The sequence below is a fragment of the Hyperolius riggenbachi genome, chromosome 5, assembly GCF_040937935.1.
Source record: "Hyperolius riggenbachi isolate aHypRig1 chromosome 5, aHypRig1.pri, whole genome shotgun sequence".
In the NCBI taxonomy this organism is placed as follows: domain Eukaryota; kingdom Metazoa; phylum Chordata; class Amphibia; order Anura; family Hyperoliidae; genus Hyperolius; species Hyperolius riggenbachi.
Genome location: NC_090650.1, coordinates 431,034,140 through 431,058,247, shown reverse-complemented (window position 1 = coordinate 431,058,247; position 24,108 = coordinate 431,034,140). Strand labels below are relative to the sequence as shown.

The following is a 24,108-nucleotide window of genomic DNA, read 5'->3' as shown; positions in this document are numbered from 1 at the left end:
CTTTCCCAAATGTATCTCCTGGATCTCCCTTCAGTTTCCTATAAACATTCCGGTCACTTAGAATTCGTAGTGCCTCCTGTTCATAGTTGTGTGAGTCCTGGATCACCATTCCACCCCCTTTGTCAGCGGGGCGGATGGTTAATTGGTTGTTCTTCTGTAATTCCTTCAGAGCCTTAATTTCTTTCAGATTCAGATTATTGTAATCATACTTCGTAGGAGCCCTTAATCTCCTTAGGTCTTTTTCGACTAAATCTTCAAAAAGTCGCATCTCCTTACTCATCTCCTGGATGGGATTGAATCTGGATTTGTTCTTCAAGGTGGTATGTTTATATATTGTTTCGTCTGGTTCTTCATTGTTTCCATTTTCCTTCTTCAGAAAAAACTTTTTAAGGCACAATTTTCTAATATATTTCTTAATGTCGATGTATGCCTCAAATTTGTTGAGTTTTTTTGTAGGGGCGAATTTTAGGCCTTTAGAAAGTAGACTGCGTTCTGCCTCTTTTAATTCATAGTTGCTCAAATTAAAGATACCTAATTCTCTATCAGTTTTTCTTAGGTTCTCTTGTTCCGTCTCTGTTTTCCCTGGGAGTGTACCCACCCCTCTCCTCCCCCTCCGCCCTTTTCCTCTGCAGCCCCTCTTCTTCCTAAAAAATATTTATCCAGGGTATTCGTCACGGTGTTTCCCTTTCTGCCCCGGTCCCAACCCCTTGATCTTGTATTGTGGGATACATGGTCCCCTTTTGGATTCTCTTGCTTCTGTGTGTCTTTTTCAGGGTTCAAATGTTGGGGTGTTCTCCTTTTTCTTCCAAGGGGTGAGAATCTATTTTGGACTGGAATGTTATAGGTTGCTTCTTTGTTTCTATTCCTCTCATTGTCCTTATCAATACTCCGTGAGTTATTCCTTTCGCTTCTTTTTGTGTTCATATTGTCCATATTCTGTTTTCCTTTTGGTTTTGCTCCTTTTTGTTCCCAATACTTTTCTTTTATTATGTTTTCATCTGCTATATGTATATAGTTTCTATTTATTTGAGATCTCTTAGCCTTACTCGATTGTCTGATATCTTGTTGGTCTGTTTCCAATGGTTGGGTCCTCTTAGAGTTACTCTCTTTCCTAATGATTTCTTTGGCTATTTTTCTATCTGTTTGTTTCCTTTTATCTGTGGTCCCTAGAGTTTTTCTGATGATACTCGCTGGTATGGTTGATTCCCAAATCCCTGATAGTGCTGTATTGGTTCGGGTATAGTCATCATTGATGTCACAATCACTTAGGTCACTTGCGGGTTCCCATATGTGTTGGTCATCTGTTAAGCATGGTCCCGTTTCATCCATAGTTTTGAAGGTTTGAGGGGAGATACATGATGTTTCATGTGTACTCCAATTAAGTTCTTCCTCGTCCTCCTTCTCTCCATTTATATTTAGTGCACTAATTGGAATTGAATCACGTAAAAATTTCCGTTTTTTTCTTTTCAATGATCTCTTTTTCTAAGTCAACCAGTCGTTTCTGTATACTGATTTCCAACTCCTGATATTCATGTAAATGTCTATATTGTATAATATCTAGTCTTGTTTTTTTAATGTCCTTGCCTAAAGATAGGCACTGTCCTTTCCTTATATCTCTTATAAAGGTCATAACTTGTAGTGAAAATTCATGGAACATTCGGTCCCATTCTGTCTGGGTTTCTTGATTAGCGAGGTCCACAGCCAGTTGTTTGTATATAGTGAGCCCTACCGGGCTAATATTCCATAGGAGATATTGGTCTAAAGTGGCTACCTCCCACATATTCTTTGTTTCATATCTTCTAGGTGTACACCTTTGTCATCTATTTGTTGGTTGCTGGTAAAGAAGGTTTTATTTCTGTTTTCTCTATTTGATCTAAAGGTCCAAATATCTTCGGTGGTCTCCACTGCTGCCATCATTCCGCCATCAAACAAGAAGCTAACATACTTAGGGAGAAATTTATGGAGAAGGGATACCGAAAGAACGAATTAAATATAGCCATCCAGACCATGGGAGATAGAGATAGGGAAGAACTGCTAAAGAAAAAACCCAGGATACCAACAGATGATCACGTAATGAGGATTAGTATGGGGTACCATACAAATAATAAAAGGACACAGAATATCATAACAAAACATTGGAATGTTCTTAGGAGAGACAAGATCCTAAATACAATTATTCCGGAAACACCGTCCTTTATATTCAGGAGGGCCAGCACAGTTGGACTGAAAGTAGCCACAGCCACTGGCGTATGGAACAAAAATAACAAAAATATTAAACTTGGAAAAGGATTTGTTAGATGCGGAAGATGCCCCAACTGCAGAGACACTAGAGGCTACAACAAAATCACAGAGGTTGCCACAGTGAGTGGCCCCATGAAGATTAATGAATTAATCACATGTGACACACGAGGAGTGATTTATTGCATCAGGTGTCCATGTGATAAATACTATGTAGGTAGAACCAAACGATTACTTAGAGAAAGGATAGGGGAACATCTCAAAAACATGAAGAAAGGATGGGACCTGAGGGGGTCTCTCAGACAGTGCAGTGTGTGAGGGGAATTGCTGTTGCTGAGGTAACCAATACATCTGCTCTCAGTAGGCTTTGAGTAAAGGGGGGAGGAGCCCTTCACAAATCATGTTTAGCCTGCACTATCTGTAGAACTGCTATTGAGCACTTCTTAATCTGCAGCAATTAAGGAATGGATTTGCACTTTTCTTACATGTAGTGTAGCTCTAGAAATCCACGCAAAACTGCCGCTATTACATAGGCTTTGGAAAGTTTCTTACTATCAGTTCTTCTGCTGGTTAGAACAGTTTTAGAAGAAAAAACTGTCGGTAATGCTTTGATAAATCTGGCCCTGAGAATATAGGGTGCAATATACTACGTGCAGCGCACATATAACAGACCAGTGTGTATGAGGTGTGTGATTGTGTGTGGATATCTGGCCAGATAGGTGGCTGTGGATGGAATTAAATTCATTTTATGCAATTGTATTCTTATTGAATTCTAGCGAATGCATTTGTGTGAAGATTGGTTCACTGGCGCAAGAAACATTTTTTATTTATTGCTTCCAATCTTGTCAGATCTGACAATAATGTCAGAAACATCTGATCTGCTGCATGCTTGTTCAGGGTCTATGGCTAAGGGCTCGTTTCCACTGTTGCGGTGCGGAATCGCCTGCATTCCACCGCGGAAGAAATCGCATGCGGATGCGTTTCCGCATGCGGATGTCCCCGCGATTTCGCATGCGATTTTGCATGGCAAGGAGCCAGGCGAATTTAACCATGTCACTGCCTGTGTAAAGCTCCATAGCTTTACATGCGAAATCGCATGCGAAATCGCGGGGAAATCCGCATGGCAAAGCCGCATGCGATTTCCCTATTAAAAGCATTGCAGGCGATTCGCCCGCATTCCTGCCGCACGCGAAATCTGATGGCTCTGCTGTGCAGATTTCCCCCGCACGCCAAAACGCACCCGCACGACGCACAAGTGGAAACAATCCCATCCACTTGTATTGCCTATGCGAATCCGCATGCGGTGCCTGCATGCGGATTCGCTATAGTGGAAACGAGCCCTTAGAGTATTAGAGGCAGAGGATCAGCAAGACAGCCAGGCAACTGGTATTTCTTGCAGAAGGAAGAAAATATGGCAGCTTCCATATCCCTCTCATTTCAGGTTCCCTTTAAAGTGATCAATAAAAAAAAGAGCTGGCACATCCAAAGTTGATCTTTATTGGTTCCATGTAAAAGCATATGGCCAACATTTCGGAGCCACTTAGGGGCCCTTTTAGCAAGGCAATGTTTGTTGGGAGGCAAAAATGTACAGAAATAAAACGATAACTAAAAGGAACATAAACAAAACAAAACAAAACAAAAAAAACAAAAAAAACAACCGTATGGACTACATTAACCGAATAGAAAAGTGTATGTGTATGTGTAAGGATACCTGAAGTGACATGTGACATGATGAGATAGACATGGGTATGTACAGTGCCAAGCACACAAATAACTATGCTGTGTTCCTTTTTTACTTTCTCTGTCTGAAAGAGTTAAATATCAGGTATGTAAGTGGCTGACTCAGACAGGAAGTAACTACAGTGTGACCCTCACTGATAAGAAATTCCAACTATAAAACACTTTCCTAGGAGAAAATGGCTACTGAGAGCAAAAAAATAGATAAAAAGGGGAATTTCTTATCAGTGAGGGTCACACTGTAGTCACTTCCTGTCTGAGTCAGGACTGAGTCAGTCAATTACATACCTGATATTTAACTCTTTCAGGCAGAGAAAGAAAAAAAGGAACACAGCATAGTTATTTGTGTGCTAGGCACTGTACATACACATGTCTATCTCATCATGTCACATGTCACTTCGGGTATCCTTTAAAGGCAACTAAAAACGCTCAGGAGTGAAACTAAGAAAAACACTGCGGACATATAGCTGATAACACCAATCCCAATTCATGCACATGAGAGTAGACAGATAGCCCAGACTTAGCTTGAGACTATGTGATACTGGAAGCAAAACCAATCATGGAAATCAGGACTGTGTCTCACGCAATCTAAAAGGTGTACAGTGTCTCACATGCCAAATACAGTGGAATAAAACAGAATGCAATTGTGTGCAATAACATTATTATTTATTTATAAAACGCCAACATATTCTGTGGCGATGTACAAAGTAGGAAAACAAACAAGGGATACATAATGATACAGACAATGATATACATCAAATATGGACACTGGTACACAATACAGGACTGGTGATTACAATGACAGATGTAACTTGATGAATAAAATGTAAGCTATGAAATGAACAACTAAATCCAAGACACAAAAGGGGGAGAGAACCCTGCCCTTTCGAGATTACAATCTAAAGGAATAGGGGGAAACAAGAGGTGGGGAAGTACGGAGTATAAATACAGGCACTGCATGTTTATATTATTTAGTAAGGAGTAAGTCAAGATGGGAAGTCGAAGGATGAATGGCCTAAGTTAGAGCATATGCTTGTCAGAAAAGGTGAGTTTTGAGGGAGCATTTAAAGATTTCAAAGGTGGGATAGTGATGGATGTGCTGTGGAAGGGCATTCCAGAGGAGGGGTGAGGTACGTGAGAAGTCTTGTATACGTGAATGTGAGGAGGTAATTCTAGAAGAGGATAAAAGTAGCTTGTGTGCAGATCTGAGATTGCGGTTGGGTTGGTATCTGGAAACCAGTAAGGAAATTACCAGGGAGAGAGATTGTGGAGAGCTTTGTAGCTTAGGGTTGAGTTTGAACTGGATCCTCTGGTTAATTGGCAGCCAATGAAGAGATTGACAGAGAGGAGCAGCAGAGGAAGAGCGAGAAGAGAAGATAAATGAGATGAGCAGCAGAGTTCAGTGCAGATTGGAGCGGTGCCAGTTGGTTCGTTGGAAGTCCACCAATCAATATATTACAATAGTCCAAGCGAGATATGATAAGAGCATGTACTAACATTTTAGTTTTGTCCGGAGTGAGAAAAGGTTGAATGTATGCTATGTTTTTGAGTTGGAGATAACAGGATCTGGTTAGGGAGTTAATGTGAGGAATAAATGAGGGAGAAGAATCAAATATTACCCTCAAAGCAGAATGAAACCCAGCATTTCCTCTTTGCTCTAATAGATTATTTACAGTGTACTATATACAACCAGCATTTTTTTTTACTAGAACACCATTCAAAGGGTTACACACAGGACTTAGAAGCTTCCCTGCCAGCAAAGCTGGCTGCATCCGAAGTGTTGATAATGATATCTTGTGTTTAATTGTATCAAGTGAGGAATGTAAATAAACTCTTCTCTGACACTGCCGGGCAGGGGCGTAACTACAACAAACAATACGATGGCAGTGGTAAATTTTAAGTAGCAGGACCTACACCCCCTATAGCATTAACTAGAAGAACAGGATTCTTACATATATATAGCAAAAGAATATATGAATTTTATTGAATATCAAGAGATAGCATAAAATCAATAAAAGGAACATGGGATGGCCACCCCGTCACAACACAAACCATCCAACTCCTCATGCACACCATCACTCGCTAGCCGGCATCTGAAAAAGTCGGACCCAATGTAAATGGTCTATGTTCCAAGGTCTACTGGTTAACAGCAATTCCAGGGAAGTGAAAGAAGTACAGACCAAAGTATGGCTCGCTATAGATGTATAATCCACCAGGGTAAATGAAAGGGAGTCTATGCAGCAGGTTTAAAGCGGATTGTTAGTAAGCTAGAGCGCAACAAGCTGTATGCGAAATGACCTGTAAGTCCATGCAAAAGCCAGGCAGCATAAGAGAACATACAAATCGGATCTCCACGATCACAGTTCATATGCAATATGTATGAATGCCCAGCAAAGAACTTGTCAACATGCAACAGATTGGCTCACCAGACCGCATCAGAGGATGGCAATCTCATCTCCCAGACATCCATCACTGGAGTAGAGGTAGATTGTGCATGTGTGATGCTCCAGCAGGTGTTCCGGGCGGGTATGTGAGGGCATGCAGAGGGAGGGCACAGCAAGTCCAAAGCAAACTCTACCTCGGCCCCGGGACCGCACGGCTGGATGTCAATGCCTCAATGCGGACCCGCAATGCCCTGAATGGAGGTCGGGGTGGCGTGGCGTCCCATGCAGGAAGTGTGCGGCTCCCCCGATGTTTCGCCGGCTTCCGGCTTCCTCAAGGGGGCGTGGTTGCCACAATACTGTTTCCCCTCACCTTTTAACCAACAAGCAGCCAGTCCATTCATACGTCAACCACATTCGTTCCCATGGAAACAGAGAAACATAGTGGGCGTGTGGGACCGGAGGCATTGCGTGGACGTCCCAATGACATAGTTCGGCCAGTGCGGTGATAGGCGCATATCATGAGAACTGCCCCACATCGAACCTATCCACCAGAAGGAGATGGAGAGACAGAGGTAACAGGGGCGTAACTAGACATCACTGGGCCCCCCTGCAAAACTTTGGATGGGGCCCCCCACCCCCCTCGATTTCTGCACAGGAAAACTGAGGACCAACGTGTTTTCCCCATGCAGATAAAAACACTTAGGGCCCGTTTCCACTTGTGCGGTATGAATTAGTCGTGGAAGGGCTCGTTTCCACCATAGCGAATCCGCATGCGGCGCCGACATGCGGATTCGCTTGATACATTGAAGTGGCCGGGGCTGTTTCCATATGTGCGGCGTGCGGGAGCGATTTGGCGGCGGGCCAAATCTGCACGATGGGACCCACAGAATTCGCCTGCGTCGGGAATCCATGCGAATCGCCGCTAATGTATTTAATAGGAAAAACGCATGCGTTTTTTACATGCGTTTTCCCCCGCGATTCGCGTGCGATTTCGCACCTTTTTCAATGTTATTTTGCCCTGGCAGAGTCATGGTTAATTTCGCATGGCACCCTGCCATGCGAAATCGCGGGTAAAAACGCATGCGGAAACGCATCCGCATGCGTTTTTACAAGCGTCGGGATGCCGGCGAAATCGCGTCGCAACAGTGGAAACGGGCCCGAAAACACAAAACGAATTTGCACGAGGATGCAAATTTTACCGCAAATTTGCGGGCATTTTCGCATATGTTAGTAAGTATGCGAATTTAACCATGTCAGTGGCTGTGTGGTTTTACATTGATTTTATGCGAAAACGCCCGCGAATTTGTAGTAAAATTTGCATACGAAAACGCATGCAAATTTCTTATTGAATACATTGTATGCGGATCGCGCACCGCGAATTTTGATGGCTCTGCCGTGCAGATTTTTCCTGCACACAAAACCGCACAGGTTTTCTGACAAGTGGAAACAGGCCCATCCACTTGAATTGGTTATGCAAATCTGCATGCAGAAAACGCATGCAGATTCGCACAAGTGGAAACGGGTCCTTAGACTTAAAGGAAATGTCAGGCAGTCTATGCTACCCCCAGATCTACTTACCCGGGGCTTCCTCCAACCCCTTGCAGCCGACAAGTACCTTGTCGCAGCTCTGCTCCCAGTACATACATACACACACACACAGCCGTATTATTTTACTACATGAGAGCACATGCTATATGGAGGAACAACAATGACATGCTGAACATAAGATATAGGCCTCGATTCATAAAGCATTACCGCATGCGGAAATGCTAAAAACAGCTCACTTTACCGACCACATAGCAAAGTGTGTATTCATAAAGGCTGTTTCCGCATGCGAAGCGGACTTTCCCAAGCAGAGCGATAAATCACCGCATTGTGCGGTGATTCTATGCAGAAATGTAACAAAATGTCAATTTATAAAAATTAGCGCAAGCGGTATGCGGACGGGGATTACCGCTACCTCGGATGTAGCGAGAAGTGTGCGGAGTACATGTAAGTGAATGGGACAGACCTCCCAAGCAGCAGCAGAGAGAACACCGCATGGAGGGACTCGACCAGCTTCTCCTGTTTCCGCATGCCTACCGACAGCCTAACGCTAGCCTACAGCGGGATATCTCCGCACTACTATCGCAACTAGAAACATTTTTATGAATGACCACCCAGAAGGCTGAAATACCGATAGCGGTGTTTCCCCGCACGGATTTATTTTACCGACAGCACTTTTATGAATCGAGGCCATAGTATTCACTGTAACTTTGGCAAAACATTCAGAATGTCACTGATTAATACTGTTATTATGGGATCTTAGACTCCATGTGAGACACAAGCTCTTAATGAGGCAGCAACAGTAAGACATCAATCTCCACTCCACTGTGTTGTAAAAGTAATCAGAGCCATAAGGTCATTACCCTGTGTGTGATAAGAATCTAGGAATCCTTTGCTGAAAAGGGAAAGTCTACAACTTTTTTTTTTAAATGTGACTCCTTTGTTTGTAAAGTTGTACATAAAGTCATCAGAACTTTGCAGCAGTGAGAGACAGATGTTTTTTTACGAAACCTAGGGAGCAGGGACAGAGTACAAATTCCAAAGTGTGTATGATTCCTTATCTGTGTTGTGGACACATGCAGTCAATATAACAATGGTGTGAGAGCAGAATATGTTTTTTCGCTCCATGCCCTTAGCTGTCAGTCTCTCAAACTTTCCCCCCCACGGGCCCCCTGTGGCTTCTGGGCCCCCCTGCGGAGGCATCCCTTGCAAGGTCTATTGTTATGCCCCTGCTGCCGGGTCTCCTGAACAAAGTCAGACAATTTAGAAAGCATTTCTGCTTGTTAGAACATGAATAAAGCAGTTAAAAATAAAATGAAAAGTCCGCTTTCAGAGCAAAAAAAGTGTACTTTGGGAACGTATAATTTCTAAATGAATACTAATACTTATACACAAAAGCAAATATGATAACTGTATGGCATATAAAAAGTAGGAAAACATGTTTTTATTCAATATTATGTCAGGGTTTTATACAGTGCTTTGGGAACTGAAGTATAGGGATGTTATTAACATTTATTGTAATATCAGGCAAAGAGGTGGACAGAAATGGGGAAAGACGATTAGTTCTGTTTTATTCATATTAAATTTTAAGAAGTGAGAGGACATGAAGGCGGATATAGCAGAAAGACAGTCAGGAACACGTGTGAGGAGGGAGTTAAAATCTGGGGTCGAGAGGTACAGTTGTCTGTCATCTGCATATAGATGGCCAAATGAGTTGATTAAGTTACCAAGGCCATGCATGTAGATGGAAAATAGGAGGGGACCGAGGACAGAGCCTTGAGGTACCATCACAGACAAAGGATGTGGAGAGGAGGTCTAATCTGAGTAAGAGCCAGCTGAAGACCTTCCAGAGAGATAGGAAGATAAACATGAGAGAACGAAGCCCTGTATGCCTATAGTTGAAAGGATCTGTAAGAGTAAAGTGTGGTTGCCAGTATCAAACTCTGATGACAGATCAAGAGGGATGAGTAGGGAATAATGGCCTTTGGATTTAGCTGTAAGAAGATCATTGGCCACTTTAGTAAGGGCTGTATCTATGGAGTGGTTTCCCCGGAAGCCCAGAAGCCAGACTGGAACTGATCAAGCAGGGAATTAGCAGATAACATGCTCTTGGATTGGATTTGAATACTGCATAGAAGGCGTCATCCCTCTTATCAAACTGTTACATTCCCCCTAAAGACAAAGGGTTTGATCCTTTAGTGTGTGCGAGACAATACCACAAATGAGATCCCTTTAAGGAGCCCATACACCTAACGATTTTCCCGCCGATATACAGCCGATTTGATCACAGTGATTGAATTGGCTGTCGCCGCGCACACCGCTGACAGAACGATCGATTTCCATCCGCAATCGATCGTTCCCGTCGATTCCCGTCGATCCCTCCGTGCGGAAGATTTTTCTCGATCGCCGGCGGGTCGGGAGTGACGCACGATAGCGGCGTTCGAATGCCCGACGACCAACGCAATTCAGCGGGTATATATTACCTGTTCCGCCGACACGACTCCCCCGGTCTCTGCTGTCTTCTTCTCCGCTCCAGGCTCCGGACCGTTCCTGCAGCTACACAGAACTTCCTGTCCCGGCAGGAAGTTTAAACAGTAGAGCGCCCTCTACTGTTTAAACTTCCCCTGGACAGGAAGTTCAGTAGCTGCAGGAACGGTACGGAGCCCGGGTCGGAGAAGAAGACAGTGGAGACCGGGGGAGTCGTGCCGGCGGAACAGGTAATGTATGCAAGGGGGGGGGGGGGGGGGGGGCGGCAGCAGCGGCAGCTCCACAGATTGTGATCGGTTTCAGGCTGAAATCGATTCACAATCTGTTTGCAGTAAGGGTGGCCATACGATCCCTCTCTGATCAGATTCGATCAGAGAGGGATCTATCTGTTGGTCGAATCTGATGGCAAATCGACCAGTGTATGGCCACCTTTAAAAATAATCTGAAGTGTAAAATAAAATATATCTATATATATAAAAAAAACAGATACCTAAGGAGAGGAAATACTCTGGGTCCTATAGAGCCTTCCCGTTCCTCCTAAGGTCCCCGCATTCCACCGTTGTCTCCCCCGTTAGGGGGTCTTTAGCGACTGGAGGCTTCGGCCATCTTCTGGAGCCTGATCCCGAAGATGGGCCTGTCCATGCTGCACATGCACGAGCACGCATTCTCGCAGATTCGGGCTCCAGAGGATGGCCCATCGGTCAGAGACTGTTAACAGGGGACACAGCGGTGGAACCCGGGGACTGTAGAAGGAACGGCAAGGGGTCTATAGGACCCAGAGCCTTCCCTCTCCTTAGGTGAGTATCTATTTTATTTTTTTTATTTACACTTCAGACTCCCTTTAAAGTGGAACTCTAGGCAACAGTTTTTCTTGTATTTGCACAGCATGTGGATGGGTTAGATGCTCTGTCAGGCTGTTATTGTAGTCTGTGTCCCCATTGTGCAGATTATTCCCTCACTTCCTGTCATGTGACAACAGCACCAGGGCAGAGAGTCAGGGGAATTCAAGAAATGTATGGTTGTCATGGGAACAAGTGATAAATCTCCAATGCGGACATTTGTTCCAGTGAAATTTGTCTGAAATGGGATTTCCACCCTCTTCATAGGAATGCGCTCTTACTTCCTTTGAGACAGGAAGTGGTGAGAAATCCTCTCTATGGTCTCACAGACAGCAATATAAACTGGGTAAAAGATCTCCTTCCCCTTAGAATGAAAAAAAAAATCCAGAGTCCCACTAGTAATCTACTTGCTATGCAGCAATATAACCTGTTTATGACACAGCAGTATATTTTATCAGCCCTACATTATATTATCTCCCATCTCCTGGTTGCTTCTCCCACATATCTTTATAGAACCTTCTTCTACATGTAATGCCGCATGGAGGGGCTCAGTGAAGTTTGCAGTGAAGGTGCGGAGGTGTCTGATCGAGTTAGAGAAACCATAAAAGGACAGCCGCCCGGCCTCATAATCCAGATATATCCTGACTCTATTACTGGAGGCATTCCCAGGTAACAGGATACCTTTCTTGACATGTACCGCTCCCCACTGATTATTATGCCTGAGCAAAACCCAGGACTTGTTATTATATCCAATCCCTGACTGCCATCCTCTCCTGTCTATACTGGGGTAACACATTCCTACATCCCACCTCTCTGATTTACTGACCTCCACTTCCCAGTAATGTCGCCCTGAGGAGAAACACTGTCTGCTCATCACCTGACAGCGATTCTGAAATCTCTCTGGTGTTTCTGGGCGATTCTGGCTGATATCTGACCAGGATACAATTTTTATGTCATCTGATATATGTAGATAATTACTAGCTGTGTTTATATCCAGTAAAATGTCTGTAGCCTCCTGTATGATGCAGCCTCCAGTTACCCCGGCTATTATATCAGATAACCCTGTGTATAATGTGTGTGAGATGAGAGCCACATCCAGATCCCTCCCATCAGGTCTCTCTCTGTCCTCCTTATCCCCCTCCTCAGTGTCACACAAGTCACCTGTGTGTGATTCCTGTAAGACAGTCAGTGGGTCAGTCATGTTACACAGCTCCTCAATGTGACACATCTTCCTGGACAGCTCAGCCTTCTTTACTTCCAGCTGCTGAATGAAATCAGCCAATGGCAGAGAAAGCTCCTCCTTCTGCCTCCAAACCTCTCTCAGGACTCTCTTCTCCAGGTCGTCCAGCTGTCTCCTGATGTCTCTAAACAGGCCAATGACTGTAGCTGCTATACCAAATGACTTTTCATGGACTTTTCTTTTGTTCTCCTGCAGCCTCTGGACTTCTTTCTCAGTCTCCTCTGTCTTAGTGATCAGTTCCTGCAGATCATTTCTCAGTTTCTGTTTCTTCTTCTCGGAGGCCTCAACCAGCGTCTCCACCTTGTGTCCCTGGTGGTCTCCCTCCACCTTGCAGGACACACAGATACAGGTAGCATTTGCAAGGCAGTAATACTCCAATATCTTCTTATGGACGGAGCATTTCCTGTTCTCCGGGGAAGTGGTGGGGTCACACAAGACGTGTTCTGGTGACTTGCTGTGGACTCTCAGGTGATTGTCACACAGAGAAGCTTCACAATGCACACAGGACATAACAGCCGGTACAGGAGAGTGAATACAGTAAGTACAGAAGACTCCAGTCTCTTCCTGATCTGACTGAGCAGAGCTGAATCTCTCCACAATTTTTTGCAATGTTATGTTCCTCTGCAGTGCCGGCCGTTCCTGAAATCTTTTTCTGCATTCAGGACAGGAATAAACCCCAGCCCCCTCCTGTGTCTCCAACACCTGATCAATACAGAGCCGACAGAAGTTGTGTCCACATCTCAGGTTCACAGGATCTGTATAAATGCTCAGACAGATGGAACAGTCCAGCTCCTTCCTCAGATCAGCAGACGCCATTCCTGACAGAAAAGGAGAGAAACGAAAGTGAAAGTCTGAGAAGTGCAGAAACTAGAGGCAGTCTCACATTTACTGTACAGGGTGGAGAGGCATACGTTAAAAAAGGGCGCCGGGAAAAAAGGGCGCAGGGTTTTAAACGATAAGCATGAATAACGTTTAAAAAAAAATTGTGCTATATTTCGTTTAAAAATAATATTTTATAAAGTTATAAATCATTAAATAATGTGTATGAAATCGGCAATTGTAAAAACGTTAATCTTCCCTGTTTAAAAAGTGAAATTTATAATAACGTTTTATAAAACACTAGCTGATTGCCCGGCGTTGCCCGGGTATGTATTTGGCTGGTGTCGGCTCCACCCACTCTTTCTAACCCTAACGCACAATTACTCAATGACCAAGTTTGTGAGCTTTGTAGTCTTTGGCATCAATAATTTGCATTGAAATGAAAAAATCTGATGGGTTGTTTGTGGCTCCACCCCCTTTTCTGAATTTGAACCCCAGTCACCCAATGACCAACTGTACCAGGTTTGAGTCCACAGGGAAAGTTGCGATCACAATCCTGACCTCTCAGCGTGGCATAGGATTTCCCTGAAAAGAATGAGAATATAGTGCAATATTGCTTCCAATGAACCACCCAGTGATTCACTTCATGCAATTGTGTGAAACTGCCTCCACCAGTATATCAAGGAAACACGGGGGGGTATATATTCACCCCCTTAGTGAGTTGCACTCACCAGATACTTTCTTGTTTTTCAAGCATATAAGCCCTCCAGCCTGGGCAATCACATTTCAGGACCTTTAAAACATATAGATCGAAGCTTCCATAGCATAAAACCGTTTTTCATTTATTGCTAAAAATGCATAAAACATGCGTACCGGATTCCAGTGCATAAGCGTTTCTATGAGCGTGTCAGCACCGCCGCGGTCGGATCCACGCTGCACACCACAGTCCCCGCTTAGCTTCCTCCTTCCGTCCCACGTGACTCCTTAGCTCCGCCCTACGCGTTTCGTCATTTGACTCATTAGGGGCATTTTTAGCAATAAATGAAAAACGGTTTTATGCTATGGAAGCTTCGATCTATATGTTTTAAAGGTCCTGAAATGTGATTGCCCAGGCTGGAGGGCTTATATGCTTGAAAAACAAGAAAGTATCTGGTGAGTGCAACTCACTAAGGGGGTGAATATATACCCCCCCGTGTTTCCTTGATATACTGGTGGAGGCAGTTTCACACAATTGCATGAAGTGAATCACTGGGTGGTTCATTGGAAGCAATATTGCACTATATTCTCATTCTTTTCAGGGAAATCCTATGCCACGCTGAGAGGTCAGGATTGTGATCGCAACTTTCCCTGTGGACTAAAATCGTGATTGGAGAGTGTGTACTCTGTTAAAGTTTGCGGATCCCCTATACTGGTGACATTTTGGGTTCTATATACTTCTAATTTTGTCAAGTGTTGTGGAGCGCAGTCCTTCTGGCCTGTCTTGTTTGGGGCATTACTCACTTCTATTGTACCAGGTTTGAGGCCTGTGCCAATAACAGTGCAAAAATGGTATCAATTAAATATTCCCTTGAAAAGCAATAGGTGAAGCTTAATACACTTTTGTAGGCTCCACCCACTTTTCTGAATATTAATTCCATTCACTGAGTGACCAACTGTGCAAAGTTTAAGAACCCTCCCATTAACAGTGTAAGAATGGCTGCAGTTTACATTTTCCCAGTGAAATTTGTATTTGTCTCCACCCACTGATTGCCAGACATTGCCCGGGTATGTATTTGACTTGTGTTGGTTCCGCCCACTTCTTCTAACCCTAACGCACAAACACTCAATGACCAAGTTTGTGAGCTTTGGTGTCTTTAGCATCAATCATTTGTATATTCCCATAGAAATTAAACAAATCAGATTGGCTGTTTGTGGCTCTTGCCCTCTCCAGCATTTGAACCCCAGTCACCCAAAGACCAACTGTAGCAGGTTTGAGGCATCTGCTATTATTACCAGTATAAAAATGGCAGCAATTTAAATATTCCCCTTGAAAATCAACAGGTGAATTTTGATTGGCTATTATAGGCTCCACCCACTTCCCTGAATATTAATCTCAGTCACCCAGTGACCATCTGGGCAAAGTTTGGGAACCCTGCCATTAACAGCGTAAGAAGGCCCGCAGTCTACATTTTCCCAGTGAAATTTGGTTTTTGCTCTGCCTTCTTTTTGTAACCTGGACATACAGTTACTCAATGACTAAGTTTGTGAGCTTTGGGGTCCTTGGCATCAATAATTTGTATTTTCCCAAGAAATGAAACTGTTTGTGGCTCTGTCCTCTTTTCTAAATTTGAACCCCAATGACTAACTGTACCAGGTTTGAGGCTTGTGCCATTAACAGTGCAATGAATGGTAGCATTTTTAATATTCCCCTTTAAAGGGAAGGTTCAGGGAGGGTGGGTAAAAAATAAAAATCAATTTCCACTTACCTGGGGCTTCCTCCAGCCCGTGGCAGGCAGGAGGTGCCCTCGCCGCCGCTCCGCAGGCTCCTGGTGGTCTCCGGTGGCCGACCTGACCTGGCCAGGCCGGCTGCCAGGTCGGGCTCTTCTGCGCTCCAAGGCCCGGCACTTCTGCGTCCCACCCCGGCGCGCTGACATCATCGGACGTCCGCCGGGCTGTACTGCGCAGACGTCCGATGACGTCAGCGCACCGGCGTGGGACACAGAAGTGCCGGGCCTTGGAGCGCAGAAGAGCCCGACCTGGCAGCCGACCTGGCCAGGTCGGGTCGGCCACCGGAGACCACCGGGAGCCTGCGGAGCGGCGGCGAGGGCACCTCCTGCCTGCCACGGGCTGGAGGAAGCCCCAGGTAAGTGGAAATTGATTTTTATTTTTTACCCACCCTCCCTGAACCTTCCCTTTAAAATCAACAGGTGATTTTGATTGGCTTTTTTAGGCTCCACCCACTTTTCTGAATATTAATCCCAGTCACAAGTAACCAGCTGTGCAAAGTTTGAGATCCCTGCCATTAACAGCGAAGAAGGGCTGCAGTTTACAATTTCCCAGAAAAATCTGTTTTTGACTCCACCCACTTTTTGTAACCTTGACACACAGTCACTACTCAATGACCAATTTTGTGAGCTTTTGGGTTCCTGGCATCAAAATTGTGTGAATGGAAGCAGTTTATCCAAAAAAAGCAAATCTGATTGGCTGTTTGTGGCTCCACCCCTTTAGTGAATTTGAACCCCAGTCACTTGATGACCGACTGTAGCAGGTTTGAGGCCTCTGCCATTAACAGTGTAAGAATGACAGCAGTTTCAATATTCCCCTTGAGAATCAATAGGTGAATTTTGATTGGCTCTTGTAGGCTCCACCTACTTTTCCGAATATTAATCCTAGTCCCCCAGTGACCAACTGTGTCAAGTTTGAGAACCCTGCCATTAAAGGGAACCAGAGAGGAATGGGGGGGTGAAAAAAGTAAAGGATTTTATACATACATGGGGCTTCTTCCAGCCCCATAAGCCTGAATCGCCCCCACCCCGTCGTCCTCAGCTTCCTGGATCCGCCGGTACCGGGCCCGTCACTTCCGGCGGACGCGGCCAATTGTCCGCATCACAGGGGCTCCCTCCATACATGTACGCATGCGGCTGCGCAGTAGGCAGCCACATGCGTATCTGTATGGGGAGAGCACCCGGTGATGCGGAGAATTGGCCGCGTCCGCCGGCCGACTGGCCGACTCGCGGCAATGACGGGACCCGGTGGCGGCGGATCCAGGCAGCGGAGGACGGTGGCGTGGGAGCGATTCAGGCTTATGGGGCTGGAAGAAGCCCCAGGTATGTATCTCTCATTCTCTCTGGTTCCCTTTAACAGTGTAAGAATAGCTGCAATTTATATTTTCCCATGTAAAAAGTTAGTTGTTTTTGGCTCTGCCCACTATTTCTAACCTTGACATACAGTCACTCAATGACCAAGTTTATGAGCTGTGGGGTCTTTGGCATCAATAAGTTGCATTTTATCATTGAAATTAAACAAATCTGATTGGCTGTTTTGGCCCACTCCCTTTTCAGAATTTAAACCCCAGTCTCCCAGTGACTGACTGTACCAGGTTTGAGGCCTCTGCCATTAAGAATGTATGAATAGGAGCAATGTAAATATTCCCCTTGAAAATCAAAAGGTTAATTTTGATTGGCTGCTGTAGGCTCCACCCACTTTCCTGAATATTAGTCCCAGTCACCCAGTGGCCAACTGTGTCAAGTTTGAGAACCCTGCCAATAACAGAATGGCTAAAATAAATCTAAAAAATCAGATTGGCTGTTTGTGGCTCCACCCACTTTAGTGAATTCGGACCCCAGTCACCCAATAACTGACTGTATCAGGTTTGAGAACTCTGCCATTAACAGTGTAAGAATGGTAGCAATGTAAATGTTCCCCCTTGAAAATCAATAGGTAAATTTTGATTGGCTGTTTTTATACTCCACCCACATTTCTGAATATTAATCCCAGTCACCCAGTGGCCAATTGTGTCAAGTTTGGGAACCCTGCCATGTAAAAAATTAAGTTGTTGGCGTCGCACACTTTTTCTAACCTTGACATACAGTCACTCAATTATCAAGTGTATCAGCTTTGGGGTCCTTGGTATCAATACTTTGTATATTCCCATTGAAAAATAAACAAATCTGATTGGCTGTTTGTGGCTCCGCCCCCTTTCTGAATTTGAACCCTAATCACCCAGTGACCAACTGTACCAGGTTTGAGGCATCTGCTATTAACAGTATAAGAATGGTAGCAGCTTAAATATTCCCTTTGAAAACCGAAAGGTGAATTCTGATTGGCTGTTGTAGGCTCCACCTACCTTCCAAATTCTTAATCTCATTCACCCAGTGACCAACTGTGCAAAGTTTGAGAACACTGCCATTAACGGTGTAAGAATGGCTACAGTTTATATTTTCCTAGTAAAATTTGTTTTTGGCTCCGCCCACTTTTTGTAACCAGGACACACAGTCACTCAATGACCAAGTTTGTGAGCTTTCAGGTTCCTGGCATCAAAAATGTGTGAATGGAAGCAGTTTATCCACCAAGGAAATCTGATTGGCTGTTTGTGGCCCCTTTTGTGAATTTTGACCCCAGTCACCCAAAGACCGACTGTAGCAAGTTTGAAGCCTCTGCCATTAACAGTTGTAAGAATGGCAGCAGTTTAAATATTCCCCTTGAAAATCAATAGGTGAATTTTGATTGGCTGTTGTAGGCTCCACCCACTTTCTTGAATCTTAATCGCATTCACCCAGTGACCAACTGTGGCAAGTTTGAGAACCCTGCGATTAACAGTCTAAGAATGGTCGCAGTTTACATTTTCCCATTTAAAATGAATGGCTGAAATTTGATTGGCTGTTTTATGCTCCGCCCACTTTTCCTGGATTCGTAACCTCGGTCACCAAGCGACCAACTGTGCCAAGTGTGGGGACTCTGGCTTGTTTACTGTGAGAATGGCAGCCTTTTAAATTTTTTCCATTGACTTGAATGGGTGAAATCTGATTGGCTCTTTGTAGCTCCGCCCACATGTGCAGGGGGGCCGCGAGACCCCCAGAACATATCATCCCAGGTAGTAAGGGATCTGCATACCAAGTTTCGTTCAAATCGGTCAAGCCGTTTTTGCGTGATCGCGGCACATACAGTACATACACACACACACACATACATACATACATACATAATTACATACATACACACATCCGATTTTATATATATAGATAGATTAATAAGAATGTTACTAAAGCTATACCTAACCCTACTCTCACACAGAACCCTCCCTGTGTACCTACCCCTAACCCCTAGACCCCCCTGGTGGTGCCTAAACCTAACCACCCCCCTGGTGGTGCCTAACCCTAAGACCCCCCCTGGTGGTGCCTAAACCTAAGACCCCCCTGGTGGTGCCTAAACCTAAGACCCCCTGGTGGGGCCTAAACCTAAGACCCCCCCTGTAATAAGCATTAATAACGTTTTAAAAAAATATTGTGCTGTTTTTCGTTTAAAATTAATGTTTTAAAAAAATATTGTACTGTTTTTCGTTTAAAAATAATGTTTAAGAAATTATAAATCATTAAATAATGTGTAATCATGAAAAGCAGTTATAAAACATTAAAAGTCTCCGGGCGCCGCTTTTAAAACGTTATTTTTCTCCGGCGCCCTTTTTTCCTGTTGGGCGCCCATTAAACAATATTTATTATGGGAGTGAATAGCGGCGCCCTTTTTGTCCACCTGCTTCATGCGCCCAAATTTCCTGCCTCCGTTGGAGAGAACCTCCCAGCCTCTCTGTATGACAAACACACTACACTAAGGAACAAAAAACTTCCTAAACCTTAAGGTGGCTATACATCAGGCGACTTGGCGGCTGACTAACCATCCGATTATTTTAAACGAATTGGATGAAAATCGGTGCTGCTAAATGCATGCCCGATCGATGATGCCACCAATTTCGGGCTGAAATTGGTCGCATGAATCGATCAGACATGCTGAAAGATGCCTGGCCATCGTAGAGAGTTGAGTGCAGTGGTAACGCCGAGCGATATCGTGATGAGCAAAAAAATGGGATGAAAAACCCCCTGATGCTGTCCCCCTAATGTTCAATGTGCACAAAATCCCCCCCTCCCCTGTGCCCAGTGTGCTATAGATTACCTGTCCGGCATCCGCCGCTAGCTCTGTGCTGGCTCCAGGGGGCCATCCTCTGTCCCACCTGGTTGCTGGCGTACACGTGGGAGCATATGTGATGTAAAAAAAAGAACCCTCACTCGACCCATCCCTACCCTCCAACAATCTCCCTCTTTCGCTTTGCCTCTAAACTCCTTGAACCTCTGGTCCACAGATGCACTACCCAATACCTCGACACCAATTCCCTTCTTGACTTCCTACAATCTGGATTCCGGCCTGCACACTCAACAGAAAAAGCCCTTGCCAAGGTGGTCAACGACCTTACCCTTGCCAGAGCTAAAGGTAGTTACTCCATCCTGCTCCTCTTTGACCTTGGCATTTTTTACTGTAGACCATCCCCTCCTCCAAACTCTACAGTCCTTGGACATCCATGGACTTGTCTTGGATCACTTCTTATCTTGCCAATGACTCCTTCAATGGCTCCGTCTTAACCCCCATTCCCCTCTCAATCAGCATCACCCAGGGCTCTGTTCTGTGGCCCACTTCTGTTCTCAATATACACTATACTCAATATACAGCAAAGTCTCCTCCCTGGGCTTCACATACCACCTTTATGCCGGCAACACTCAGATTTACCTCCAAAGCCCTGATCTTTCGTCCACCACCATGGACAAGGCCTCATGCCTTTCAACTATTTTCCTCCTGGATGTCAGCTAGGTTCCTGAAGCTTAACCTCCACAAACTGAGCTACAGATCTTTCCACCTCACACTACTGCAACCCTCTCTGATATCCACCTAACAATCGACAACACAACCATTCGCCCTACCTCCCAGGGTCACCCTGGACTCGGCACTTTCCCTCATTCCTCACATCCAAATCACCCCCAGGGCCTGCAATTTCCACCTCCGCAATATCTCCAAGATCCGCCCCTTCCTGACCCCAGACACTATGAAGCTGCTCATCTATGTCCTCATCTCCTGTCTTGATTACTGCAACTCCCTTCTGTCTGGCTGTGATGCTCACATGGTTCCCGAGAAAACCGTGTGTGCGCCATTTAAGTCACAAACGCAAAGTTTATTGCAAATACCAAAATGACTTTTTTTTAAATCATCTTTTTTTTTCTCTTCTCCCTGGCTCTTTGATATCTTTTAATTGCAGAACCTTTCACCTAAGTGTGAAAAATTGTTCCCAAGAGTTCCTAGGTCTATGGTCCCATCCATCAGATCAAGTCAGATATGAGCTTGGCAGATCCAATTTAGAGCAAGGATTTGAGACTGGCTGGCATCAATCTCAGCAGGGGGGGGGTGGGGGGGGGGGGGAGGGGGGTCTCCTAGCCCTCAGCTGAGAGATCAAAGGAGGCCATCTCCCAGCTGGCCTTCTCACTGAGTTAGAAAACCTTTCTGTGATCTCACAATTATGAATCAATCTTTTGTCATAAATATGACTTTCCAAATGGGCATCGGCCTTTACAAACCACACGATTGGATGTTTCTGTATTCACGGTAAGCCCTGCCAAAGCAGAGATATGCATTTTGGGGTCACAATTCACTCCAGACCCCTCAAGTTTGATATCATTGTTCTTGATAGATTCTGACCAACCTGAAATTGTTACTAGATTTAAAGCAGATCCGAGATGAAAAACTAACTAGAACAAGTAACTTTTCTATATATATTATCTAAAGTTTAGATAGTTTACACAGCAAATCTAGCTGCAAACAGCTTCAACAGAATATGATTATTTCTTCCTGTGATACAATGGCAGCGGCCATGTTCATAAACTTTGATCTGCATCTCCAGCCCTCAGCCTGTGAAAACCTAATTCCCCCTCCTCCCCTCTGCCTCTGAAATCTCTGGCTAGTAACACCTCCCCCTCCTCCTGCCCAGACTGAGCTCCCATAAGCCCTGGCTACTGTCTGAAAATGCCAAGGCACTCTGAAAACCTGTGGGAGAGGCTTGCTTAGTTTACAGGGAATTAGAGTATTAAAACAAAAACAAAAAAAGTATTTGGCTTGAGGAATGCCCTATAAACTACAGTACAGACCAAAAGTTTGGACACACCTTCTCATTCAAAGAGTTTTCTTTATTTTCATGACTATGATTGTAGATTGAATATACATTGTAGATCCAAACTATGAATGAACACATGTGGAAGTATAGTACATAACCAAAAAGTGTGAAACAACTGAAAACATGTCATATTGTAGGTTCTTCAAAGAAGCCACCTTTTGCTTTGATTACTGCTTTGCACACTCTTGGAATTCTCTTGATGAGCTTCAAGAGGTAGTCACCTGAAATGGTTTTCACTTCACAGGTGTGCCCTGTCAGGTTTAATAAGTGTGATTTCTTGCCTTATAAATGGGGTTGGGACCATCAGTTGCATTGTGGAGAATGCAGGTGGATACACAGCTGATAGTCCTACTGAATAGACTGTTAGAATTTGTATTATGGCAAGAAAAAAAGCAGCTAAGTAAAGAAAAACGAGTGGCCATCATTACTTTAAGAAATTAAGGTCAGGCAGTCCGAAAAAATTGGGAAAACTTTGAAAGTGTCCCCAAGTGCAGTCTAAAAAAACCATCAAACGCTACAAAGAAACTGGCTCACATGCGTAAAGGAAGACCAAGAGTCACCTCTTCTGCGGAGGATAAGTTCATCCGAGTCACCAGCCTCAGAAAGCGCAGGTTAACAGCAGCTCAGATTAGAGACCAGGTCAATGTCACACAGAGTTCTAGCAGCAGACATCTCTAGAACAACTGTTAAGAGGAGACTGTGTGAATCAGGCCTTCATGGTAGAATATCTGCTAGGAAACCACTGCTAAGGACAGGCAACAAGTAGAAGAGACTTGTTTGGGCTAAAGAACACAAGGAATGGACATTAGACCAGTGGAAATCTGTGCTTTGGTCTGATGAGTCAAAATTTGAGATTTTTTGGTTCCAACCATCATGTCTTTGTGCATGTAGGAGGAGGTGTGATGGTGTGGGGGTGCTTTGCTGGTGACGCTGTTGGGGATTTATTCAAAATTGAAGGCATACTGAACCAGCATGGCCACTACAGCATCTTGCAGCAGCATGCTATTCCATCCGGTTTGCGTTTAGTTGGACCATCATTTATTTTTCAACAGGACAATGACCCCAAACACACCTCCGAGCTGTGTAAGGGCTATTTGACCCTTGCCACATGACCTGGCCTCCACAGTCACCAGACCTGAACCCAATCGAGATGGTTTGGGATGAGCAGAGTGAAGACAAAAGGGCCAACAAGTGCTAAGCATCTCTGGGAACTCCTTCAAGACTGTTGGAAGACCATTTCAGGTAACTACCTTTTGAAGCTCATCAAGAGAATGCCAAGAGTGTGCAAAGCAGTAATCAAAGCAAAAGGTGGCTACTTTGAAGAACCTAGAATATGACATATTTTCAGTTGTTTCACACTTTTTGGTTACTATACTTCCACATGTGCTAATTCATAGTTTGGATGCCTTCAGTGTGAATCTACAATGTTCATAGTCGTGAAAATAAAGAAAACTCTTTGAATGAGAAGGTGTGTCCAAACTTTTGGTCTGTACTGTATATGAAAGAAACACAATTATGCAATGAGCTAAAGTTTATCTCGGATCCACTTTAACATAGTCTGTACGGATTTGTAGATAGAATGCCTATCATGATTTAGGTATATTTTCTATCTGCATGAGAAGGGGCTGGCTCATCTCAGGTTCCAAGAGGTGTGTAATCCTCACCCTCACTCCTCCTTGCTGGAGTGAATGGCTATAACTTAAAAGGGCTCAGAGGGGTCCAAAGCCCATCATCTAAATCTGACGTCGAAGTAGCATCAAATCGACAGCCAGCTGGACACTGGCAAAATCACTTGGATTATTTCCCAAAAAGAGTATGGCAATCGGCCATCTTGGACTTTCTCCAAAGACTTGCGATTGCCGCATGGACTACCAATAACGGTATTTGAACTGTACATTAAGACAATCTGTTTCTTTTCACCTCTACCCTTTTTCTATCAAACCAATCTGTTCTGCCGGACAGGTATATTTATCTGTGGGTTAAAGTATACTGTGTGTATGGAGTTTTAGAATAAAACTAACAATTTGCCTGTTCTGGTCATCTGATTGCTACAAAGAATCTGCCCTCCGGAGAATCATACTACCGCATTGTTTTATTATTTTCTTATAAATTGTCATTTGCTAGTTAGGTTGT

At 44.4% G+C, this 24,108-nt stretch overlaps 2 protein-coding genes across 2 annotated transcripts in view; both read right to left on the bottom strand.

The window, feature by feature from the left end:
* Positions 1 to 24,108, bottom strand: part of LOC137519214 (E3 ubiquitin-protein ligase TRIM11-like) — a 138,291-nt gene that overhangs the window by 96,282 nt on the left and 17,901 nt on the right. The gene's annotated exons all lie outside the window — the stretch shown is intronic.
* On the bottom strand, positions 11,277 to 13,289 carry LOC137517895 (E3 ubiquitin/ISG15 ligase TRIM25-like). The gene has a single exon (XM_068234971.1). It carries the CDS (start codon positions 13,284 to 13,286, stop codon positions 11,691 to 11,693), a length of 1,596 nt encoding a protein of 531 aa, XP_068091072.1. The 5' UTR covers positions 13,287 to 13,289; the 3' UTR covers positions 11,277 to 11,690.